This window comes from Molothrus ater, chromosome 4 (genome assembly GCF_012460135.2).
Source record: "Molothrus ater isolate BHLD 08-10-18 breed brown headed cowbird chromosome 4, BPBGC_Mater_1.1, whole genome shotgun sequence".
Classification (NCBI taxonomy): Eukaryota; Metazoa; Chordata; class Aves; order Passeriformes; family Icteridae; genus Molothrus; species Molothrus ater.
The window spans coordinates 59,267,593-59,293,808 of record NC_050481.2 but is presented as its reverse complement, the minus strand read 5'-3'; the positions used below and the strand labels follow the sequence as shown (position 1 = coordinate 59,293,808).

The window sequence follows — 26,216 nt, the reverse complement described above, 5'->3', positions numbered from 1 at the left end:
TAAGTGCTCGTTGAATAATAGAATTCACATAATTACAGCTAGCTTTAAAATCTCCAGTGCCTGTAAGCATCAACTGACACTAACTTCAGTGGCAGCTGAGCACAGCTTGTTGTTGAGCAAACATATGCACGCCACATGAAATTGTTAGACAGTGAGAACTGTGACACGCAGTGTTTCATGTGTATTTTTAAAAGCAAGAATATTTATTTAATGACTGTGGTATACTTTATTAGGTTTTGCTACTTAGCAGAGTTTAAGTGACATTTAGGTAAGCAAGGGCAAGTTTCATTTTCATTTGAAGTTAGAAGACAGAGTGCAAGATAAGCAAATTGGTCAGTCATTGTCAAGGTATCAGGAGTCGGTCTCAACGCCTTCCTGTGAATTAATATGTTGACATATTCTTTGCTTGTATCCTCAAAGTGAAAATGCAACAATCAAAAAATGGAGTAGATCTGTAGAATGCTTCATTATATTATGGGGAGCTCCTTGCTCGAGAGGCGAATCTGATTTTTGAGGCGTTTCAAGAAGTGTTCTATTTATATCAGTGCGGATGAATCAGCGACAACGAGGCAGCAAAGGTCAGCCTGCCTTGAATGGATGTGTGAGGTAGCGTTGTCCATATCAGCATGCCTTGAATGGATGTGTGAGGTAGCATTGTTCTCTGTGGTTTCCTGACTGATCCTTTCCGTCAATGAGCGTTATGGGAACGGATCTGTAGAAGTCAATGATCTCTTCCACGGAATTAAATTTCTGCGGGGGGGGGGGGGGGGTGAAAGATAGTAATCAGTGACTGAAAGTGAAGTGCTAGATGGTTTAATCTATAACAGTAAAAGACTTGCAAATGACAGTATTAAAAATATTACAAATTAACATTTTGTATGGAATTATGATTAGATGAAAGCAATTCTAAAAAGAAAAGCACCATATTTTGATCCTCATATTTCTTTTTTGTGTCTCTGTCATGTGCAGGACAAAGCAACTAGCACCTTAGGGAAAGGAAGCATGTCTAAGCCCTGATAATGCAGTATCACCTATAAAAGGTTGTGATGCCAGATGTGATGATAGATGTTGAAATGATGAAGCAACTATAAATTGTTACTAGTTTTTTTCCTGCCACAAGTTACACTTAATTAGCAGTACATGATATTTTACACTGCAAGTTTCAATGTACCTTATTAAATGTACACTTTGTTTTCCCATTCAGTTTATTGAGGCAGTTGCTATAGAATCCCTTTGAAGAATGGAACAAGAAGCATCATGCTCTCTCACGCTCAAAAAATGACATTCTCCAGGCAACTCCTCAAGTGATAAAGGTCTGGTTCAAGGTTGCTGACCTGATCAAACAGCAAGAGAAAGCTACACAAGGTTTTTATTCTCATCTGCCCTAGTGGAAGAATCCGATTCCAATGATTAGCAGTCCTTCAGTTTAAGTAGTTCTGACACACTTCTGTTCACACCACAAAGTTCTCATCATACCAGTGTTTTCCTCTTGAGCTAGTCTTTGTACTTACTGGTATTAAACCACCAGAACTGCACACAGTAATGAAAGCTTACTTTGACATTAATACTTATCACCTATTTACATAACATTTGCTGTAAGCATGGCTCTTCATTCTACACTTGGTGGTGTCTCATGGTAGCGTCTCTCACCCCCACCTGATTGACACTTAGTTTATAACAAGAAAATCTGATTAAGGATGTGATTTGGGCAAACTGTTCCTGTATTAAGATGAAAATTGTTTGATCTCAAAGCTAGTATGGTAATTTTTTCAAGTTTTGTTTTGATAATTTTTACACGTATGCATTTGTTTTACTTTGCTGTTTTGCCTTGCTTATGTTCAAAGTCACTCTTGCAACTGAAAACAGAGGCAAAACTGTGGCCTGTATTGCATGCCTTATGAAAGTAATCCATACTATTTTTGTTCTAAATTAACACTTACAGCACCAGTTCTTTTCCTGTTTTTGAATGTTTTCTGCTGGTTGGGAAGTCAAAAAGTCTACAATGATAGTTCTTCTGCTTTGGAAATTTAATTAGGCTTCACTAGGTTAATGCCACATTGATAATTTTTCAAGCTCTTTAGTAATGGGCAAAAAATGTCTCAGAATTTTTATGTCCTCAGCTCTTCTAATGGAACTCCACATTTTGTTAGTGTAAAGACACCTAAATACATAAAGATGGAGAAAATTCAGTATTTGATTTGTTTCTTTTCGCTGTGTGAAGAGACTCAGCCCATCTCTGCTGTTGTAGGAATTTCCTATCTGCAGGTCTCAGACTGTTCTGGGGAGATGGGAGTAGGGTCTCAAGGGTTGCTTGTGAAAGGTGTAGCTCTGAATCGTGTTGGGGAGGTGGTGTAACTCTGTGCTATGTTGCACATCCTGAATAAGACCTTTCATCCCTGAGCTGTCATTTAAGCTGTGGACAAGATGCTTATCTTGTAAACCTCTCTCAGTTGAAGGTGCTGGCTGTTTGTTGTGCTGCCTTTCCTAGCAGTAACTGTTGACATAACACTGTCACTGGGAGGCAATGTGGAAGTGCTCCCTGATCTGCTGGGATGAGCCAGGCCGATTTGGTGGCTGCTGAAGGTGGGTGCAGCTCATCCTTTTGTCTCACATGGAAATGAACGGAGCGAAATGGTGTGACTGCTGTGACTTAGAGTTTGAAGATGAAAGGTAATCTGCAAATGCAGTGGTGAGGATGGAGAAAGTATCTGTGGCTGGAACAGGGAGATCCAGAGATACATATCAGGCTCTGCTCTAAACTTCTGTGTAAAGCAGGCACCAAGCTGAAGAGAAGCCTACTTCTATCTTTCATTTTTACATATTTTTCACTGCATTGGGAGTTGAGACTGATACTACAGACATGCTAAAACCATGTATTTTGCATGTGGCAGATCTAGTTTTGAAAAGGAGATAAGAAAAATATGTAAACTCTGTGTCATGATCAGCTTTAAATATGAGCAAGGTTTGTATTTCATCATTTTCAAAAGAACTATGCAGATGAAAAAAGCCAGTGTTACAGGGATCTCTGGATCTTTAATAGTGAAATTGTCTGGAGTAGAGGAAGGCAACAGCCAAGTAAAGGGTGCTGAGTTTTGAATGTAAATTCCTGAATTCCATGTATGTGTCATTTGGGGATCTGATCTTTATAGCTTTATGTAATTTGGCCTTTAGAAAGCTCAATATGGTATATTAAATATGTAGGTGTGAACATCTGTGGCTAAATAGCTAGCAAAAGATGTAGCTCCACTAAGAGATTAAATTATTTTCTTTTTTCCATCCTTCAATTTCTTATATTTGAGTTTGATACTAATTTGGCTGCATGGAACTTCAGTTACTTTTACCATAAAAATCTGATGATCAATCCCTTTTTTCCCTCCTTACGACCTTACAGGGCTACATGGGAACTAATGATAAAAGCACTCGTGAGAGTTAAATGAAATACATTTTGAAAAATAACTGTTAAGTTAAAATCTTATTTGGTGATACAATATGTTAACAACTTGTAGGCTGTATAGTAAAAATCAGAAGTTGCAATAAGATATGGAAAACTTTGAATAATTATATTTATGTGTGAGGAAACATGTGTTTTTAATGGATGAAAATAGACTAATTAAAAAGTGAAAGCACTGCAAGACCAAACCTCTGAATAAAATCACCAACTGTGGAAAAATATAATAGGTCTGCACATGTTTGTTGGTGTGTAGTTTTCTTTCTCATTGGCTGGTGAAGAGGGAATATTCAGCTAATCTAGATGGAGCAGCAAGGTCTGGCTGCACTGCAAAATGTGGTGTAACAAAAGGTATCCCTGCAGAGGGGCAAAGCAAAGTGCTCTGGAAAGCTCTTTAATGGGTACTAAAAATTATAGACAGCAATCTTCTGTAATTCACAGCCTTACAAAGTGTTGTCACTTTCTTTGGAAAAAAACCCCTTAGATGTGGGAAAATTGAGGTGAGAGTTTTCAAGAAAGAGCCCTTTTGGGGAACCCTATGAGACTGCCGGAGATGGAAGAAGCTCTTCTGAGCAATGTTGGTGCCACTGATTGTTCATTATTGCATATGTGCTTTGTGCCCTGTTCTATTTTCACATCTACTGCTGAGAATAATACATAGGAGAGGAAGATTGCCATGTTTGTGATTCCCTGGCACAACACAGTTGACCAGCAAAGTGCTTCTGATTTTTTCTGTTGTGCTTGATCCAGGGGAAGATTTGAGTTAAAGAGAAAGAATCCTCAAAGAAGAAGGCATAAGGTAGGCAGTCATGATTACAGATTTGGCCTGGCAGATCCAAGTCTTGGATGCACTGTGTGTTGTTGACTAGATGCTTGGAATCCTTATTTTGGAGCTGTACTTTGCAATTTGACTAGTCAGTCCAGACCCACTGTTTAAGATATGTACTGTCTGTGCAGAAGTTGGAACAAACAACAAAGTAATATATTTTGGTATTTCCTGAGATGGGAGGGATTGTGTTCTCCTTCCTTTTAGTTCAGTAAAAATTGTTCATGTACTGTTCAAGTAATTTTCCGGTTACTTTAATTGCTAAAGCTGTTAACCTAATGAAAATTTAGTTCTGTGTCTGTATTCTCCAGTGAGAATACACATATACTACATTATGCTGTAGCATGCCTTATTTCTGTCATTGTGTCTATTCTGAGCCTGTTTGTATTAGAGCCATTACAGGAAGACTAAACAATGTCAGAACGTGGAAAACTAAACTTGCTTTCTCCTAAGTCATACTAAAATTCCAGGAAATTATCTGGGAGTTTCAGTTCAGAAACGCAGCCAGTGCTTTACAGAATACTGATTGTCCTACAGCAGCACCAGGATGATGCAGTACAGGTCTTGATTTTTGCAGCCTTCCAGCTTCCAAACTGTTTCACTGTGCCTGCATAATGAAGGATTTTTTCCCCCTTTATCATTAAGCAAATGTCCCTGAAGAACAACTTGCTAGTAAACATTGTTCCTCTTGTGAAAGCTTATGAATCCTATCCCATGTTTTCTAATAAAAATTCTAATATAAACTTTGGGCCCATCAAAGGCCTTAAATCATCTTGGGTCACTTGTGATTTCAGGCTTTTTAAAGTCTAACTATACAAAAGACAAGTTCTGAAAAGTGTTGACATGCATGAAAAGGATATAATTAAAGATTCAGCTGCAGAGTTCTTGCTGGTTCACCTGAGTTGGATTTCTGTTAGTGATTTACATAGCTAATAACCCATAGGAGTTTGTTGCTTTGCTTTTTTGTTCTGCAGCTGAGCATTCTTTAAGTTTTACGTTGTGTTTGTCTTTTTTAAATATTTTTTGTTTGGTTCTTTTGTTTTGTTTTGCAAGTATCACATTTTATAGAGTTGACTTTCAGTTTTAATGATTTTTTTCTTGTGTGAAAGACTTGCAGATACAGTGTTTATCATTTAACCATATATGTAGAATAAGAATTAGACTTTTATCATGACTATAATTGAATTTAATTATGTAAAGAAGCTTTTCTCATCTAATGGGATTTTCTAATTGAAATTTACCATATCTGAAAGACTGATTGCTAGGGAGACCCACATGATTTTATTGCTTCTGAATATCCATTACAATTGTTATCCTATTGCTTCATAGCACCAGGTCCTGCTGTCAGATTATGTGGAGCTGTATATATTTGAAAATGCCTGCTTAAATTATCACAAGTTTAAAAATATGCTAAAATAATATGTATACCAGAAAAGGTAGAGCTTCTCTTTCCTTTTTACTTTGAAGGTGTTACTTACAGTAGGTAGAAGTATTGTAAGAACTCAGGATATTTTTAAATTCATTAAAATCTGAATTTGAGCATGGTATGCAAAATTTGGTATTAAATTATGTTGAAGCTGCTTAAATTTTGAGACACTTGAAATTAGGGTAAGAGAAACTATTGTAAAAGAAACTATTGTAAAAGAAACTTTAATGAAACAGCAAGTTTGTTATGTGGGAGAGTTTGTAACTAATATTTAGTATTGAGAACTTGTGAAGTCTAACATAAAAGCCATGGGCTGTAACAGGAGATGGGATTTTACTTACACACTCTCCTCTGAGCCCTGTTCCCAAGGCGTATTGTTGGCTTTCTTCCAGAAACCGTACTTTAATGTTGTACACTCTTCTTCCATAATAAACAACCAACACGTATGGTTCAGCCTTTGATTTCTTTGAACAATCTCTAACCAAGAATGTCTCATCCTGAATGATACAGATTTAAATTATAGATTGTATGGTTAGTTCACAACAAAACTTGTATGCCATTGTGGACAGCTTACAGAAATTTTCCCCCAAGAGTTCACATCCCATATGTTGAGATAAATGGTACTTACAGTGTTTTTCTGTAACAGGATCTTCTCTGCTTTATGGCGATCATATTCTCCAACATACCACTCACATTTGTTTAAATCCTTAATTTTAAGATAGCATAATCAGTGTATAGAAATTAACAACAAGCAGAAGAGAGACCGGATTTTAATCTGGAAGATAATCTGCATTTAAAGCACATGCAGCACAGTATATAATGGTGATGCATCTATATTGAGAAGTCCTGTTAGGAAGTGTTAATCAAATTAGACATTTAAATTCTTATCCATGGTTTCAAGAGCTCATAATGGACTTTCTCAATGGTGCTGAACACCCACAGCTTTCAGAGGGGATAAGGGGTGGTGCCATATAATGTTAATCCTGTTTCCTAAAAACTTGTATTTTTATGTAGCAAAGCTGGTCTTTACCTTTTCAGTGGGTTTGGTAAGAGATTGCATTTCCTGTTCTACAAGCAAATGTTTTGATTTGTTTTTGCATGCTGCGTATGATGTAGGAGGTGGTGGCTTCTTCACTGTCAAATTATCTACACTTAATGTGGAACCTGTAAAAGTAAATTCAGAAGGAAAAAGGTTGCATTCTTAGAAGCTATAATTTAATTTTACACTATGTTTTACTTAGTAATTTTGAGAAGAGTACTTTTAATTTAGAATATTGTGGTATTAACATTTAAAATTTAGAGCTGTCTGTTAAGAATGGTCTTATGCTAATGCAGCATCAATGATTTCAGATTAATGCCTCCAGAGATTTAACACATAAGATTCCTGATGGCTTTTAATTGACTTCAATCTGACAGGCTATTGTGGACATAGCAAAATAATAAACTGTAAATAAACCAGCAAATGATAAATAAAATACTAAATATGGGACAATGATAATGGTTCATTCTGTTATACTTTCACCTTTTCAGTCCTTTTATTTGTGTTGGATCCCAGTTGCTGTTACATTGGATCATATTAAAGCCTCTCATTATTCCAGCGAGGATTGTTTCTACCAAGCTGTTGAAACCTCAAATGATTCAGAAGTTCTGCTGTGCTGCTGAATTTCAGTTTTCTCTGTGACTTGTTTGAGTTAACAAATTCAGGACCAAGGGCTGAGGTTGCTCTCGCATTAAGGAGAAGCTGTTGGTCTTTGGCTGTGTGTGCCTGCTCCATGTAGTGCTGCTGGCACAGGAGTCTGGAGTAGCTGAAATCCTTCTCCCACAGCAAATGTGATTTGCTGTCTTTACAAGATAGACCCAGCTACCCAGGTCCCTGTGGAGCTAAGGAAATGCAGGGGTTGGGCCAGGAACACAAGAAGTCATGTAATACAGGAGGCTTGGGCTGACTCTGAGCATGCAGAAACACCCTGAGAAAAGCAAGGGCTTCCTTTCAATGTAAAGATCAAATGTAATTTCCAGATATGTGACATGGGGAAAATTGTTAATTGAAGATAAAAACCACCATGTTCTGCTGTATAACAGAAAACAGTTTTGTGTTTTTATGCAGTACTGACAGAAGAAATGATCCAGTGTCCATTTTAAAAGTAAATGAGAAAAATGTGTTTATCAATGGCTTCCATCTTTTCCTTCTGGTTACTGTCACCAGAGACAGTGCTGTTTGTCAGGGTGGTATTTCATTGTGCTTTATCTGTTCATGCCTTATCAGTTTATTATTGTTATGCTGGTGTGTAGCATATAACAATATTAAATTTTACTAGGAAGACTTTCTTTTAAGAGGGGAAGTGGTTTGCACTGCCTTTCACTGTTCCATTCATATTTGTACTGTGTTCTGATTTATAACTGCATTACTTTTGTTTTTAAAACAAGATCACTGATAGCAGTAGACAAAGAGCCATGATCTGCAGCAGGCAGTCAGTCTGTTCAGTAATGAAACCACTGTTCAAAGGGCCTGGTACCAGACATCAGCCTTTTGTTTCTGCAATCACTTTGACTTGTCAAGATGTGGCATATTCTTACTGTTCAGCTTATTGGATCATGATTTTAGCATTTTTGTTTGCATTGCATTTTTAGTGGCTGGCATCCCCAGAATTTTTTTCTAGAGACCCCACTGCTAGGACCAGAGTTGCTTTGTGGACCTGTGCTGTGTATTTTTTGCAATTTTTTTTTTTCTGGTGTGTCTTAAGGTGTGGGACAAGAAGGGTAAAATTAAAATTCTCTTGCAATGCTTATGGACCAAGTCTGGCTGAGATGGAGCTAACAACACCTTGTCAAGAAATAAGATTTAATAAAATTAATATTTGTTCTTACAGTATTCTTTAGGCCAAATATAGACTTTAAAGGCAATTATAGGGTAGCATGGGAAAGGCTACTTGTTTGTTCTCCCCCTGTTGCTTCAGGAGGGCAAGGAATTGACAGAGGAAAAAGGATACTCTGCTGTCCCAGAGAGCCTAAAGGAGCAAAAGCCCTGGTAAGAATGGTAGGAAGTGTCTGCAGTGGCAGCAGCAATCAGAGACCTAGATGAGCTTTATGGATTCTGTAAAGAAGGGTTTTTAGTAGCTGTCCAGAGGAGAGTGTGTGCAATTGCACCCCAGCACAAGAAGGAAGTGGCTCAATGGAGGGAGCCCCCCCAGAATGTGGGAGCTGGGGCCTGTGAAGCAAAGCTGGGGGAGGTGGGCTTGGTTAGCCTGGCAGTGACCAAAGTTAATTTGAATCCTACTTGATCTGAACACATAATGCAGTCCATATGTTCTTCCTGGTGGTATTTGCTTTTACCATAAGTTCGTGTTAAGCACTCATAGGTTCTTGGCACAGCTTAGAGGTTTGTATTTTGATAAAAAAGAACATTTGCAGAAGCAGTTACAGGAGAGTAAAAGTATGCTATATAGTCAAGGACAGTAGGAAGTGCATTGAAAATCCTCAGTGCAGACATACAAACATAGCAACCTGAATCTGTTTCTTACTCTTATTTTTCCATGTTTAGTTTGGCTTTCAAAGTAATCTCTGGTTCTTACCTGATCTGCAAATGTTTTTAGAGCTCCGTGTACATTGAGGGCTAGGAAAAAGCAATGAATAAAAGTAATGTCAGAAAAATATTTCTTATAGTGGCAGTGTAAGAGTCAAATTAGAGAGCAATGCATAGCTGTGCTTCCCAAGAATACCCCTTTCTCTTACTGATGGCAGCTTTGGGCCTTCCCAGGTTTTGGGTGGTAATTTTGTAATTAGTGTCTTTTGGCAGATTTCCCTTATTTTCATGAGCCACTATTTCAAAATGCATAGAGTTTTGGGGTTTTTTAGTCTTCCTAAAAGGATACACTGCATGTGTAGTAAAGCACAGTTGCTTTTGTTGACTGCTAATTTCAGCTGATGTTCCCAGTGCCTCTGTAGGAAGACCCAGGGGGCAGTTCTTCCCTGCCTGTTCTGATTTTCTAGACTGCTCCTGAGGGGCTGGCCAGTTAGTATTTTGTTGTGTTACACTGGTAGAAATATGGACCAAATAACTTCTCACAACAGAAGCATAAGAAGAAAGAGAATACTAGGGGTCACAAATGTGGTCATATTTCCTCCATACAATAATTTTATCCCAGAGAAATGCCATTATTGTAAACAACGTTACATGAGAGATTCTGTATTTGTCTAGGAAGGATGTTAAATCATTCATATACTTCCTATGCTGTCTCCTATATTTTTGGGTTTTGTTGCATATTTCAGTAGAAAAGAGGTTACGGACATTTAGAAAGGAAAGATTTGTATAGGTTAGATAAACAAAGTAGGTCTAACTATGGAAGATTTCTGTGGAAGAATAATCAGCCTTTGGAAAGCCAGGTGTGTATCCTTTGTAAATAAAAATAGAAAATGAGGGGGAGAGGAAATTCTGAGGCTGGAGATAGCAGATCTTCTTTATACAATATATTTAACACCCTATCACAGAAATAGCAGCAGAAATGTAATACAGCAGCATGCTATTAAAGATAAAAATTGGCTGTGCAATTACAAAGGCTTGAAAGCAATTCCAAAAGATGTTCTTGTCATACATCAGGGCAAAACACATCACTGCATGGCATCAGAAAGTGGTATCATTTTGCTGTTATTGCATAGTGAAGTACAATTTTCTAGGGCAGAATGGTTAGTCCTTGAAGCATCCAGTACAACTCATGAAATTCTTCTATTCCTACCTGGCTTCAGGAGGATGATATTGTGCTTGAAAAAGTACTTCAGGTTTCTTCCCCAAACTTGTAACTGTTAGTAAAAAGGATAAGAACTCAGTATTTCCTCTTTTGTCTAACTGACAGCATCTAGCAACTACTGTGAAATAAATTAAGTAAATTCATACATGAGGGTGAGGCAGTTCAACAGAAAACCTTAAAGGGCTGTAATCAGTCTGACTTGAATGAGTCAGCTAATGATTTCAGTGGGAAACATTTGGACCAGTACTGAATGTTACATGGGGGACATTACAGAGTTTGCTGATGCCAAAAATGGCTTCACATAATAGTAAATAATGTAAAATGCTGAACAAGAAGTATGTGGAGAGTTCATAAATCCTTTTTATAAGACAGGATAGGCATTGAATTTATTAATGCAGTCGATACTATTTCTTGCTGAAAATCAGGAAATGGTGCCTTAATCCACAAAAGGAAAAGCCAGTGGAAATCATGACCTTATTAACACAAAGTATAAACAGCATGAAAGCCATGTAACCTGTATTTATCTTCAAAGTATTTTGGAGTAATATTGTTTGTCATGGACCTTTGTGCACGTGGACACAGTGAGTGGTTTGAACCCTTTTTTCAAAGCTATATGTACATCTAAGAATTGACATGTTTTTAAAACATTGGAGGTTTCAAATTTTAAAAGAAAAAAATTTAGCTTTAAAAGCCTAACTCTTTTAAAAAACTTTATTTCAAAATTCTCACCCTCAAATAATGGTAGAGCAGCAAGTTTGTCAGAAGGGTGATGTCCTCTGTGCAGATCTCTTTTGGAGGGTTTTTAGGCACCAACACTTATTTTCCCCAAAACCTCAAGACATTTGCTTAGGACAAATGTGTTACCCTGGCTCCCCAAATAGCTGTAGCTAAGGCCAAGTTAAGTTTCCTTTTTTCTGCTGCTCATCAGCAACTGTTGAGGTCTCTAACTCTCTCCATTCTTAGCAGATGTGTACCTGGGGGATGTCTCTTGTTTCAGTTAGAATTTTGATGATAGAATATTTTAGTTTTGGAATATAAAGGAAAGACAACAAATTATTATCATATTATTGAATACTGACCTTGCTCTCTTCCAGGTGCCTGTATAAAATGATAACATAGTAAATATTTTTCTTTGGATTTGTAACTTGAATTTACTCCAACAGACCCAACTATCCACCAGTTTTAAGTAATTTATAGACATTCAATCATTAATACCTGATAACTTTGTCAAAAACCTGGGCTGAATACTGACTTCAGTCTGCTAGCAACAATGAGAATTATACTTTTTAGGAGTGTAAGTGAACATGTGGTTTTCTGCAAAGACCACCATTTCATGATGATTACGGTGTATAAATTTAACTTACAATATGGTTTTCCTTCCTTGATCTTGTATTAAATTGAGATTGATTATGGTTGACTGAAGAGACATAGAGATTAAAATCAGTCACTCTTCAGGCTCCTTAACTGACAGTACAATTATTTTAGTGTCATGGCAGATATTTCATTCAAAATCACTGTGTGGAGAGTCTTAATCCAGCACATTTTGTTAAAATTAAGAATGACAGGTTTCTAAAGATTGGAGTTTGGCTCCTAAAACTTTCACTGTATTTCTTTATTATTTTGATTCACAGATTAAAATGATCGTAATATCAATAATTTTGTTAATTTGATGCATCTAAGACTATAATGCATAAATATTAAAGAGAAAAATAAGTTTTTTTGGTAGATATTGCATTTTGAGCCTTCCTTATAAGTTACTTCCCCAATAATGTTTACCTGTTACTTAGAAGTTTCAAGTCTTATTCAGGCTGGACAAGACCTGGGCAGGTCCTAGCCCAAGCATCTGCCTAAAGCACAGAGAACTGTGAGATGAGCCCTGGGGTCTCAGAGCTTTAGCCAGGTCTTGCAAACCTCCCTGAATGCAGATCTCACAGCCTCTCTGGGAAACCTCTTTCAATACCCTCATAATTAATTTTTCCCTATTTCTGATTGAAACCTTCATCATTTCAAGACTGTTGCCTCTTGTACTTCCACTGTGCACTCTGTGGTGCACCGTGCTCTGCCTTTTTGACAAACATCTCTCAGCAGCTGTTGGGTTCCCCCAGGGCTGTCCCCTCTCCAGGCAGGGGAGCCCAGTCCCACCAGACTCATTTCACAGGGCAGGTGCTGCATGCCCTGGAGACCCTGTGCTGACCCTCTCTGCTCTGCCAGCTCCAGCCTTGAGCAGTACTGCAGGTGTTGTCTAGTGAGTGATGAGTAAAAGGGAATTGTCCCTTCCCTTGTTCTCTTGGCAATGCTTCTGTTGACACAGCTTGAGATGCTCTTGGCCTTTATGGCTTTCTAGGATCCACCAGTGGCTCATGTTCAGCCTTTGGTCCCCAGGCCCTTCTGAGCTGAGCAGAGGCTTTAGTTCATTCTTAGGTAGCATTTTGCCTTTGTCCTTTCCAATTTCAAGAGGCCCCTCAGTACCCTTTTCTGCAGCCTGTCTGGGTTGTGGTGAGGGGCAGTCCTTCTCTCAAATCTGCTTTTTGGTGTTTGAAACCCTGACAAGGGCACACTCTGTCTTCTCCAGGTCACACTGAAACTGTCTAGGCCTTTGTATCTATAGGAGTGGGAACTGACCAAAATGAAATTTTATCTTTTCCATCTCATGAGACACACAATATTTCTCCTTAAGATATAACCAAACTAAGAGTCTGTTAAGAGCTGAAGTATTTGTGCAGCTGTACAGCATTCAGCCAGAAATATTAATTACAGATGTAAGATACTTATTTTTCTTGGGAGTGTTTTCATATTTGGTTTGTAATGAGGCAGCATCCAGGAGAAGAAAAAGCTTTTTTTTTTAATGGTGTCTTTCTTGCCAATATATAATTTTTTTTAAGCAGTAAGTGTTGATTACAATGTTTCTATCAAACCATGTTTTTGTCACCATCTTTCAAACTAAAGCTTCTAACCAAGAGGGGTGAGGTTTGGGGCAGCCTCCCAGTCAGAGCTGTGGGAAAGGAAAACTCAATGGATTTAAGAGTTAGACAAGTCTGCAGATTTGTGCTTCAACCTGCTGTGGAAGCAAACAATTGGGATTAACTCCTATAGATTCCTTTCTTCTGTTCCCTTTAATGAGAGAAAAAATAAAACCAATTCAGTAGGAACACATTAGTGCAGGAACTAAAACATTCAGTAAGAAACACAAAAAACTATAAGTGATAACCTCTTTCAAAATTTTACAAACATCCTTCAACACTCTGCATGATTGTAGGGGCTGTATCTCTTAATAAGTTTTATGGGAAACCACTTGTCATAACTAAATTCCTTTATTGCTAAAAAACCTCTTCTTTACTTCATTGGTCTGAGTAGAAAGTGAGTGGAGAAAGGGAGGCCAAAGGGAGCTGGGGCATAGCAGGCACTGTTAAAACTGGATTTAAAATTTGTCCATTCTTGTTTCATATTGAAATGGGTCATCTTATATTTCAAGTATTTATATTACATTAATGCTGTTACTCTCCTCTATTGATCTTATAATTTCAGTGAAAATTATAAGATTTTCACTGCTTGTGAAAATGTATGTGGATTCTCTTTTTGTCTGAAGGAGAGTATCTCCCTCTTCACAGGCATCCCCATCAGGCAGTTACAAGAGATCTTTCTGTGGATAGTTGGACAGGGAGCTTTGTACTGTACCTGTGTTTTTATTTCTGCAAACAAATTCAGAAAATGACCCCATTCAGGAAGTAACAGTATTGAAATTGCAACACACATTAAAGATGGACACTTTATGACACAAAGCTAATATGACTCTTACAGGTTTTTTAACCTAATAGGCTCAAATGCTATTACATATACATACATAGCCAGGGAATATGTTTGGCTTTTATGGTCCTACTACATACAAAGATGAATACTTACTGTATTTGATTTCCTAACAGAAGAATGTCTGGAAAAGAAAGAATAATGAACAAAATATTTAATTATGATAAAATAAAAATCATTTTGAGTACATCATCAGTGATGATTACATCTTGACAAGGGAAGGATTTTGCTACTGCTAGAGAAGTTCAGAGGCTGGTTATTTTTTACATGAATTATTATCAGGAGAATTATCTTGGACCTCCTTAAAAAAAAGAATAGCATCCACTGAATTCATTATGGCAAAAGACAACTTTGTTAAGGATTTATACTGGAAGGAGGGGAAAAAGAGGAGTATCAGCTTCAACACTTTTCATCTCATGCCAAAAAGTCTTATTACACATGTTAGAGTCAGCCATAAATGGAAGTTCTGTAAAGACTGAAGAATTTAAAAAATGAAGCATTCACAGAGCTGAAATTGAGAGTGTAGAGGAAAAGAGGTGCAAAACAGGGAAAGATGGGTGGAGAATGTTCCTCATGGCCCTGCTTAAATAGGTGTTAAGGTATTTTTCTGCCTTCTCCTGATATGCCTGATCAACAGAAGTATCATCCTTTCCTGGGAAGGAAATATTCTCCTTCCAAAAAAATGGACAAGGTATTGAGTCTGACAAATTTTGTTAGATGTTTTGGTTATGATGAAAGCTTATGGCAGCTTTTAGTAGCTTGCATCTCCTAATAAAAGAGACAGGGTACCAGATTTTACAAGCTATTTAGCAACATAAGGTGTGAAAAAGCATCTAGTAGTTTTTGGAAGGCTCTGAGATTTAGTCCCTGTTTAGCCTGTCTCCTGGACTGAAAAAAATATGACAGTGAGGTATTTTGCTAAATCAGTCAGAAGGCAAAATGAAGATCTGGTATAGGGAAACCTGGGAGCTATTTTTCAACAGTGACAAGGGCTCTCTTCCTCATGTCTGTGTTGAAAACATCAATCAGCATGGAGGCCTGAGGCAAGAAATTTGGAAATTATCTGTATTATTCAAGAAGGCTAGGAGAAAGGAGAGGAACTCTTTTGCTTTGGATAGTTGTTTTTGTGTTAGTTTCTTCAATTTGTTAGCTTGGTCTCCAGGGCCATTACTTAGTGTGTGAAAGCTCATATTCAGGACTCTGGGTGTGTGGTAAAGTTCCATGACATTAAAGATGTGCTTGCAGGGCTGGCCTCCACCTCCAAGGGACATGGCCCTTGCATGGCCTGCTTACCACAGGCATATAGAAGTTTCAATCACATCAGACCTTCTAATACACATTCCAGGATCTTGCACTTCCCTATTTTTTAATAAAGCTATTTTTATGAGTGTATAAATAATGATGTGTTAAATTTTATAAGTCTTCCAAATTTTATTGGAAAACAAGACTTGCACTCCTAAGTCACATCTATGGTTGGACAGCTTTGCTTTCAGTCTAGAAAAAGGGCTGTAAGCTGTGGTGCCATACTGCTTCCCTCTGCAGCTCATGGGTCTGTTTTCTCCTTACAAAGCTGTAACTGGACTGAGGATGGGTGAGAAATATTTTGAGTGAAGTGCTTGCAGCAAATTTGTCAAGTGCCTTCCCCAGATATTGTGTTGTCTTATTCTGTTCTACTTCTGTTTTACTCATGTAATAAAAACCCCTAGTACAATAGCCATGACATGTATTTATATTACAGAATTTGGCTTTATAATAGGACCTTTTAAATCAAAGTGCTCTGCACACTGATATCTGCTGGCAGCATGGATTATAACATTTATCAAAAAGCTTTCAATCTGTGCTGCCCTATCAAGGGAGGAGATCAGTTGTGGGATTTGGAACTTTGCAGCTCTGTCAGGTCTTGCATCTGAATATGAAGCTACTTCATATTAATAAAATGTCTTAGCAAACAACATATTTTGGAACCTAAGCCATGAAAAAATTTAAGCACCATTCAGGAAAAAAACACAACCTCAATGACCCATAATTAGAGCTCACTCATTAAATACATACTTTAAGCCAAAGATTATTTTCTTGATTTGTAAGCTTATTTTCTACCCAAAGGATTTGAAGTGACCTCTGTAAAATGAAGCAAAATTCCATCCTGATGAGCTGAAATTGAAATAATTTAAGGGAGGATGGACAAGATTGACACAGCTTCTGGCTGCTCTAGGAGTCATTTGAGCATCATAACCCCTGGATTTGTGTCATTCCTGTTCCCAGCATGAGTCCAACACTGTCCCCTGTTATGAATGTGAATTTTGGTCACACAGCAGGCACACATCTGCTTGTGTGGCAGTGAGCAGAGTGTGTTCATGCTCATCTGACCAGGTATGTGTTGTGTGGAAAAAACACCCAGACTCCTAACCTGGCACAAGCATGTGCTGGGTCATACAGCTGGGCACGAGTCTTAGTGCTTCAGGTGGCTCCTCCTCACTGCCATGTCAGGATGCTGAATGCCCAAGGGTCTTGTGTGGCTGAGGAGTGCAAAATGGAAAGGGCAAGAAGTGATTTCTAGCTTGGATTCATTGGTCCCATGGGCTGAAGCCAAACTTCTGCCTACAGATGAGTCATTTCTTTTGCTGCGTGTAATGTCTTTGGGATGTGGAGTGAGTTTCTGTATCTCTGCTGCAATCAGTGTGTTTCCCCATCACTTGATTCACTAACTGTGCTGAGTAAATAGCATTTTTTTACTTAAAAGTGGTTGCAAGACCTCTAAATATTATTAAGAAAAAAATTTTAAACAAAGTGTTCATGAAAGTTTTGTCTGTTTTTCTACTCCTTTACCATTATTTTGTAATTTCTTTTTAAAAAAAAAATGCCAGTGTCACATTACACTAAGTACCACTTCTCTCAATTATTCACAGCTGTCTAAAGAATAACTTTCTTAAGCAAAAGCAGAGGTGTGACAGAAGTAAAATTTTGTGGTTTGAGCAGGGAGAGTGTTTTGATTCTCAGGGAATGAAGCTGAGGAATGCACAGTACCTTGTGACTTCTGCTGATATTGGAAAGGTGGGATCTCGGCTGAGCGTGTTCCTCTTGTGTAAGACCTGGCTGCTTATTCTTGGCTCTGGAGGAAGGGGCTGATACTGCTTTGGCAGCATCTTCAGAGGCCTAGAGAAGTCAAATAGACCTTAAAGAGCTATTAGGGAAAAAAGGAGGAGGTGCAGGGACTGTGTTTTAAGCACAAGTTCTAGAAGTAAGAGACTGGAATTTTCTGAGAGTATTTCCATGTATTTGTGCTGAGCCAAGCTCAAATCCAGGAGCTCTTCAGGGCCCTTCAACAGCAACAGCAATGTTGGATAATATTCTACATTTGCAAGACATTACTGCTCTGTGCTGTGTGCCACTGACTAGTGCTCTTGTGTGCCAAGTACAGCTCTGCAGTGTGGATATTTCCAGGTGGGTATGGCTGTGTGTATGCTCCACTGAACACAATCCAGTTTCAGACATAGAGGAAAAAATGTTCTTCATCCCAAAGAAAACTCAAAGGTGCCATGGGCCTGGTGTTTTCTGAGGGATGTGGGCATGCCCTGTCTGTGCTCTGAGAGCAGGCAGTCACAGCCCAGCTCCAGCTGGAAGCTGTAGCACAGAGAGGTGCATCCAAGGTGCCTGGCAGAGCTGCCTTCAGTGGTGGGCTCCTGGGGAGGGAGCCTTGTGTGTCTGCACACTGCATACTCAAATTAAGTCAAGTGAGAGAATTAAGAACCATTCTGGCTACTGTAATACAAACAGAAACAAATTTTTGAAATTTTGTAGAATACTGGGTTGAGAATGCTCTTATTCCTGCACTAATATGGTTTTGAATTTGTGAAGTTTTACTGCCCTTTTATGCTATTTCATATTTTTTAGAGTAAAATCTAAATATGTAATGCTAATCATATTTTAAAATTCTTTTTATCTTTTAGGGCAGTCAGTGCAGGCATGGAGGAATAAACTTGCCACCATTCCTAGATGACCTTTTGAAAGTATTTTTTAATTATAGCAGTTATTATTTGAGTTTGACCAAATCGAGAAGTGATTAATTTTTTATTTGTGAGCATATCATAGAAAAATATATTTGTGGAATAGGGCTTGGTCTATCTTCTGTGGGAGTAATGGAAATATTCCAGTTATTTCCATACATGGTTTAGATGTGTAGCAAAAAAAAAAAAAGGCAAATTGATTTAAGTGAGAATGAAGTCAATATTATCACAGTGAACAGAGCCTAAGGCACCAATACAATTGGTGGAATATTTTTTTTCTGCAGCAATTTATACCTGGGTTGAACCAGATTCAATATTTCTAGGCTTTTGACTTGTCTGTAGGCACAGCCAAGTTGGTTTTGAAGATGCAGGCCTGAGCTCCTGCTATGAATGCTTAGAGCTCCTGTTTTGTTCTCCCTAATTCCATATCAGAGCCTGTTAAGTCCAAAGAGAGGCAGCAGGGAAAGGATGCTGGCTCACTTTCAGCCACCTCATTACCATGAGCAGCACAGATGGATGTGAGCATTCATTAGCACTGAGTTCCCCGGGGAGCACAGGTAAGAGATCTCTGATGTGATCTTACCGTGGGGGAGGTGTTGGCTCCTGGAAAAGAAAGGAAACAAAAATCTCTGTAAGCTTCTTCCCCCCCTTAGTTTACCTGAGAGAAATGTGGGGAATTTAGATTAAGAGTCAAAGGGTTTATGTGCTCTACAGCACAGAACATCATTCTATAACATGGTATTTTAAAATCACTGAGGAATAAAAGACATCCTCATGTGAATGCAAGTGAGGTAATGTAGACAGGAGTTCTCTTTTCCTTTGGCTAGTGCTAGCAAAATGGCAGCCTGCTTTTAAAAATCTATTAAATGGCAAAATAACCAGTAAAAAATTGAATTGATGAGAGATTCTGCTTACCTGGTATCCATGTATTTTCATTCTTCCTCCTAAGAATAATTACAAATAATTATTAGTAGAGTGCTACCCAGTAATTCACAAATGAAGTTACAGCTTTATTCTGGTATTGTTGTTATTATTATGGGCATTCCAGCCCCATTCCTTGCCTTCCCCTGGCTCTACCTCTAGAACTCTGCTCTTGCTTTCAGAATGAAACATTTGAGGGTGATATTTGTTCAGGTATTGTAAATTTAAATATTTTCCAGAGACTTTATATGCATATATATATGCTTATTGAGTTGGGGATGCATTTATTGTCTGTTTTTATTTTTGTATAGAAATTTATAAAAATACTGAAAACCAATGAAATCAGTTCTATTTTTTCAAATATACCAAAATATGACTTATTATTTAATTAACATCTTACTACTAAAAAAATTCTTTATTTTTGCTATATTGAAATTATTTTTCTAAGTTCTACATGCTGAAATCCTAAATAATGCAAGGCACATGCAACAGATGTCAAGCTCTCCTTCAAATAAACCATAACAAATTGCTCTGAATAAAATAATGATACCTTAAATGTTTAACATGTCTAGAAAATACTGCTGAAAAAAAAGTCTTCTGTGCTATTTATGCCATCTTGTGGCAAGGCCACTTAATAGCACTGGGCATATGAAAAAATGTTCGGATATATTTAAAAACAGTGTAACTATTATGTAAAAATAATAGTGTTCTCTATAAGCACTGTTCACTCAAGAAGTACCAAAAATTTGTATCAGTTGCATTCTCAAACACCAAAGTTAATTTACCTTCCTGTACTGGCTTTGGTTCATGTTAACACCAGCACACATTGCATGGAGACATGTAAATCCAACCTACTAAATCCTGGTGGAATTCAAAGCTTTAGATAAACTGGCAAACTGCCCTTACCTACTGATTTCTGCAGATTTTGAAGCTTGCTTACTCGAATTTATCTCAGTTTAGCTTTTTTCCAGGCTACATGAGGATTTGCTCACAAGAATCAATCTAACCTTTCATTTTCAACCTATATAGTGCTTACTTTCTCATCATCTGTAGGAATTACTTCTCTCTACATTTTGCATTACAGTGTGAAATAAGGGGGGGTGGGAAGCAAATGCTGTTTTACATGGAATTCTTTGAGTTATTTTTCTGGCTGGTCAAATCATAATACTTTCTAAAAATCAGTTGTTACAGCAAACACAAAAGGGTCACATTTTCTTGGCTTGGCAATTGCAATTTTTTTGACCATATTACCTTGTCTTCAAAGATTTGAAAATGGGAAGATAAAAAAAATACAATTTCTTTTCAAAGACAATCATATATTTAATCCTTCAGTAGCTGACTTCATGAGGTACTGCTATAGCCAAAGTAAATGAAATGTAAAAAAGGGTATAGAAACCTACTTTTAAAACAATCCTACAACTGAGTGAAACTGTCAATCAGAGGACTATATTTGGAGACTTCATTAGGCTCTTGAAGAATAAGATTGCCTTTCTCTCATTTCACCACAAGAAACAGAACAAAAATTAAAGGTACATTTTTGACTCAAAATTAAAGGATTTTGAAGCAAATTTAGGGTTAAAGGTAAAGCAGCAGAGAAAAAAATATGCTAGGTGAGGTACCCCACCATTAGCATATTCTGAGTAGGTCAGAACATTGTCCAAAAGCCTTTGTAAATAGTCACCCTAGGATGTAAGTCCCTAGTGGGAATTGGTAAATTTGGTATTACTAGTTAAAAATGGTTATTAGATTATGTTTTACAGTAAATTAATGGAAAAACCCTGAGAAGGATAGGGAGTGAAAAAGAATTATGTTATTAGAAGTAAAGCCCAATGGGGATCTTGCACACTTTTGGTGAAAAAGTTCAGGAGACATTGGCTCCCTGCCCCTTATATCCTTACAACATAGCAAAAAGGAAAATCTGGTTTTTAAACTGAAGGGCCTTTTTTTTCTCCCCTTGTAGGAGCAGACAACTCCTGAGATAAAATATATCTCCTTCTGTAAATAATTACTTCAGTGTTAGATAGTTGAAAGAGTATTGCAAAATTTGCAGGATGATTGTTTTGGAAAGCAGCTGCTGTTCTGAAAACCATGTCTATTCTATCACGTGTAATCTCTGCCTATGTACAAAAGGTAATTATGGAAGTAGAAATTACTATTTCTGCTTGCAAAAATGGGTGGATTTTTTTAAAATTATACCTCTTACATTTGGCACTGTTCTCCCCTCCGGATCAAATGTGTGAATCTGTTAATAAACCAAAAGAAAGATGTGATGTTAGCCATCATTCTAGAAGCTATGGCCAGTAGAAAGGGTGCTGCTCCTGGCTGGGATGCCTCTAAGTCTCACCAGAAGCCCAGAAGCCAAGGAGCGAAAGCAAGAGACGAGGGCATCCGTGCAAAGCGAAACAGGAACAGCTCACAGGAACTTGGGCTGCCTGGTGCACATGAATGTGATGTGGCTAAGACTTTAAATAGACTGCACTTTGGGGGATATTACAGAAAAGGGGAAATCTGTTTGTGAATAAGGTTTAGTATCTTTACTTACAGCTGAGTGTTGAGGCGGCTGAGATGGGCTCTCACTCGTTGGGGAAGTGGTACCTGAAGGCCTTAAGCACCGTGTATCTGCAAAAGAGGAAGAAAAATCAAGCCTGAGTAATTCGGTAATATAATGTTTGAAGAAGGAGATGTTTCAATGTTCAAAATGTGTTTTTCAGGTCAGGTCTCATCATTTATATAGCTTTTTTTTTTTTTTGAGAACTTAACAACCATTGTAGCAGCTCTATTGAGAACACGAGCGTGATCCTGGTAATAGCTTTATGGTTAATGTCCCCACTGTGGTTATAAATAAAAGCCTTCATAAGCTGGTAAACAGTTAAGGCAGACATTTGACCTTAACTGTGGTTAGATTACCGAATTTGTTTTTAATTTCAACCTTTGCTCTTGGCAATGCTGTCATGTTGTTCTGGTTTCGTGAGGGTTGTAGGGGTTTTATTCTCTAGGTAGTATTTTAATTTTTACTTTAGCTTTTAATAAAAAAACTGCATCCCTGGCCATTAAAAGGAAATGCTTAGGTTGTATGCTAACATGTGTTTTTCAGTCATTAATTTTACACCTCAAGGGCACTTGTATTTATCTAGAAAAGATGGCAAAAATTTTAGCATTGAATTTACCCTTTTGAAAAATATTTTCAGTCCTTTCTTCGCTCCTGTATCTTGCCACATTATAGTTACTGGGCATAATACATAGGCAAAAAGCAGCTTTTTGTTTAATGTGTTTTACCTTAAATCACACAACAAAAACTATGTCTTTTGGCTAGTTCAGGACAATCTTACATAAACAACAAAAGATGCTGACTTCTAAATGAAAGTTTCTACTACTAACCAAGATAAAAACTGTGTTTGGAATTCACTTCAGGTTTCCAAATAAAAAGGACAAATTAGTCTTGGAACATAATGTAGAATATCTGGTTGTTCAGACTGATTGTGGTCCTTTCACACACTGATGAATTTACTCACTTTAAAAGCCATCCATTTGTTTAGACATCAAACAAACTCCCACAAAAATGAGTAGAAAATGTGTTTGCTGAGTTTATGTGACTGGAGCAAGCTGTCTGGTTTATGGTTTCCAGTCTTTCTCATCTAGGACTCCCCCCATTTTCTAAAACTGTTTAAAACCTCTCGAGTGTTTACATTGGATTGGTGCAATGCACAGCTAGGATGACATTTCACTGCCATAAATGGGATATTAATTGGTTCTGTATGTTTAGGCATTAAATGTGACTTAGAATATCTTTAGTAAACCAAAAGGTGATTAATGCAGCTACCTTACAAAGTTAAGAATGCTTGAGAAATACACTCACAGTAATTGCTTATTACTGCTATTTAAAGCATCAGAGAACTCCTTTTGAAAGGATACTACATTATCATCTGGAGGAAAGTGTGGTGTGTTCTTTAATGTTTTCCATCTTAAAGTTTTCTAAGCTTAAATAGCAGTGAGACTTTCTGAAATGGCTGTGGGTTTGATCAGCCAGTTTTTTGCACATTCCATGTGAAATGGGATAATAGAATTTATCCCGTGAAGGTAATATTAAAATTAAAGAGCAATGTGTAATTATTAATTTAGCATAATCTAATTAAAATCAAGATAACTGTTGAATATGAAGAAGCAGACAAAGCTCTTCCCATGTTTCTACCTACCAGTCTTATTTTTCAATTGAACCATTTAATTAAAAAAAAATCTGGACAGGAAACTCCAGGTCTGTACTGCTCCCCTACAACTCTAAGTTTTGCTCGGTTTCCCCAGACAGAAAATGTTACCTGCATATTCAGATTCTTCTAGAGGTTTGGCAGGAAGGATTCTCAAAGAATGAATGGCCTCCAGCACTGAAGAATTTACAGTCTCATACATATTGTCTTCCTCCTCAGATAGCTCAGAGGAAAGCTGGAAGTCACTCTTGCCCTTCATTGTCAAGTATTCACTCTGGATAGAAGAGGAGAAATACAGATAATACAAATAAATTTAAGTTCAAGATTGATTTCAGTGTGGAAATATATGATTGCCATAACCAGGCATTTTGGTGCATGGGAAATTTTCTGATGGAAACTGAAAGGTTGGAAAGTAGTTGAGGAAGTGTTTTGAGTGCCTAAATTTTTAATTTAGATTCATGAAGTAGCCATTTGGGAGGCAGTTTAAATGTCTGTCTGAATTTTGCCTCTCTGCTCTTGAAAATATAATGAGAGTGTTTAATTTATGATCATTGCAGACATTTGAAAGTGTATCTTTTATTATAATATTATCTGTGTGGTATTTGTATTGTACTGACTGTTTACATGTGTTACTTGCAAGAATATATTAACTAGATCATCATAAATGTCACACTTCAAAATAAAAACATACAGTGTTTTGGGGAATTTGTGCTAACAAATGTGCAGTCCAACTGATTGTGATAGTGGGTATGTACTGAACAGTGGAGTCCATGGAAATATGGTGCTGAGAGTGACTCAGGATGTCCCTGGATGTGTCTTTACACTTGTACAGGTTTGCTCAAGGTTGTGTTCTGGAGTGCTGCTCCACCCTTCATCTTCACTGTTTACTCACTGAAACATAACTGCTGGCTTCCTTCAGTACAGAGCCAATATTGCTGAGCTGGGGAATCTCAGCTGAGGATACCCCGTGCCTCTAGAAGTCATATTTTGTCACCAACAGCGTAGGTGCATCCATGCACTTGGGTCTTCTTTGATGTCTCTTCTATTCTCAAATTTATTTTATTCTCAGATTTATTCCCTGATGTTTGCTTTATTCTCATTACTAATGGGGAATCAATATTTTCCTGAGGTATCTTCTACCCTTCTACCCTTCTAGTTAACTGTCCTTTCAGTTCATGCTTTTTCTCTTGGAGTGCTAGAATTGAAGCCAATTTCTTTTACTCTCCAAGGACATGAAATAAATTGATTACTATCCACTTTATTTCAAACTTTACTATACTAATGCCTATAATTATATACTTTTTTATTCTTCTCACTAAGCAAATATACTTTAAATCTTTCCTGGATCATCAACCAACTTAAAAGACTTTGAATCTCATATCCCCAGTGTTACTTTCCTGTGAGCACACACCAGGTTGTACATATCTTTGTTACAACACGAGGCAGACCTTCCAGAAGTGTTCTTTACAGTACATTGCAGGGTGAGGTTTGTCTTTATGACAGTACATAAAAATGTCACCACACCTTAGACAGACCCTGCAGGGTACCTGGGTTTTCAGGCTCTTCTCTGCACCACTCTTGCCAGTTCAATAGCAATACTGTCAGCTAGGCTGAGAGTGGCTATTTTTTCAATCAGTTGTGCAAGAACATTCATTTGATGAAATCATTTTCATCTAGACCAGGCATGTACTTGTGAGAATGTCTTCTGGGAAATAACAGAGGCCTAATAAAAATCAATATATATCACATTTACTGTTTTCTTTCTCATTATCATAGTCATATTTCTGCTGAAAAGGAAATTACTTTTAGTTTGAGGAATTGGTGAGATGTTCTTCATGTGATATTAACAATTATTTGCATAATCAGACCTATTATTTCCAAAAGATGCTTTCAGATTGACTTTGTTTAATAATCAGTCCAGGTCCAAATAAATCCTCAGGATTTGCTTTCTTTCTTGGAAGAAATTGTAATTACCACTGTTCTTTTCCATAATTTTAGAAACTCAGGACTCTGGAGAATTTCCAAAGAGAATAAATTAATATCTCAGAAATTTCTTAAATAATTCTTTAAGTGTCTTAGCATAAGTAAATAATTTCCTGACCATTCTTTCCTCATTCCGCTCTGTGCTGTTTCTGCCTTCTATTTGGTATTAATCCCATATAGCATCTGATTGTTATTAATCATTCTGTGAAATCTGAAGCAAAGTTTTGATTGCATCAAACTTTAGTCATCCTTTGTTTGTCCAACTTGCTTATTAAAACATAGACCTGTGTTTTATTTTAATCTTTTTGTGATTTAAAAGGGATTTTCACTCTTATAGGCCTGAACTGAAACTCAAACCCAGATTTCAAATACAAATGGAAAGATATTGAAATGTTCTCTGTTTGCTTTTCAGTTTTCATTTGTATTGCTTACATATTTAATCTTGAGATTTATGACTTACATCCTTGTTCAGCCTGACTCCTGTTATTTTTACCTGATCTTATGATAGAGGTGTATTTTAGATTCAGCCCATTAATGGAGAATTGGCAAATGAGTCACTTTCCAGTCTAGATCCCGCTAAAAAAAGGTAAAAGTTCTCATCTGTAATTCACAATTCTTATTCCTTATTTTGCATTAAAAACCAGTGATGATTGCATTTTTTGTTAGTATTTTAGCCAAGATGATATTAACATTCATCAAGAAGTGAAAGAAATGTAAAATTTTAGGAAGAACCATGTGGTACTTACAGAATTATAGGTGTTAGCCGGAATAGTTCTCTTTTCTGTATAAAATGGAGAAAAGCTGTCAGCAGGTCCCATTCTGTTGTAAATTATAACAGTAGCTAGTAACTTATATAA

At 37.3% G+C, this 26,216-nt stretch overlaps 1 protein-coding gene across 1 annotated transcript; it reads right to left on the bottom strand.

Annotated features, from left to right (window-relative positions):
- Window positions 1-175: 175 nt before the first annotated feature.
- On the bottom strand, window positions 176-26,216 carry CLNK (cytokine dependent hematopoietic cell linker). Its single transcript, XM_036382056.1, has 15 exons — window positions 26,106-26,216; window positions 23,488-23,650; window positions 21,717-21,793; window positions 21,371-21,416; window positions 19,169-19,197; window positions 18,837-18,856; window positions 17,274-17,402; window positions 14,346-14,373; window positions 11,525-11,543; window positions 10,434-10,497; window positions 9,273-9,313; window positions 6,731-6,864; window positions 6,329-6,406; window positions 6,042-6,197; window positions 176-750 (listed from the first exon to the last, which is right to left on the bottom strand). The coding sequence occupies exons 1-15, from the start codon at window positions 26,175-26,177 to the stop codon at window positions 622-624; spliced, it is 1,185 nt and encodes a 394-aa protein (XP_036237949.1). The 5' UTR covers window positions 26,178-26,216; the 3' UTR covers window positions 176-621.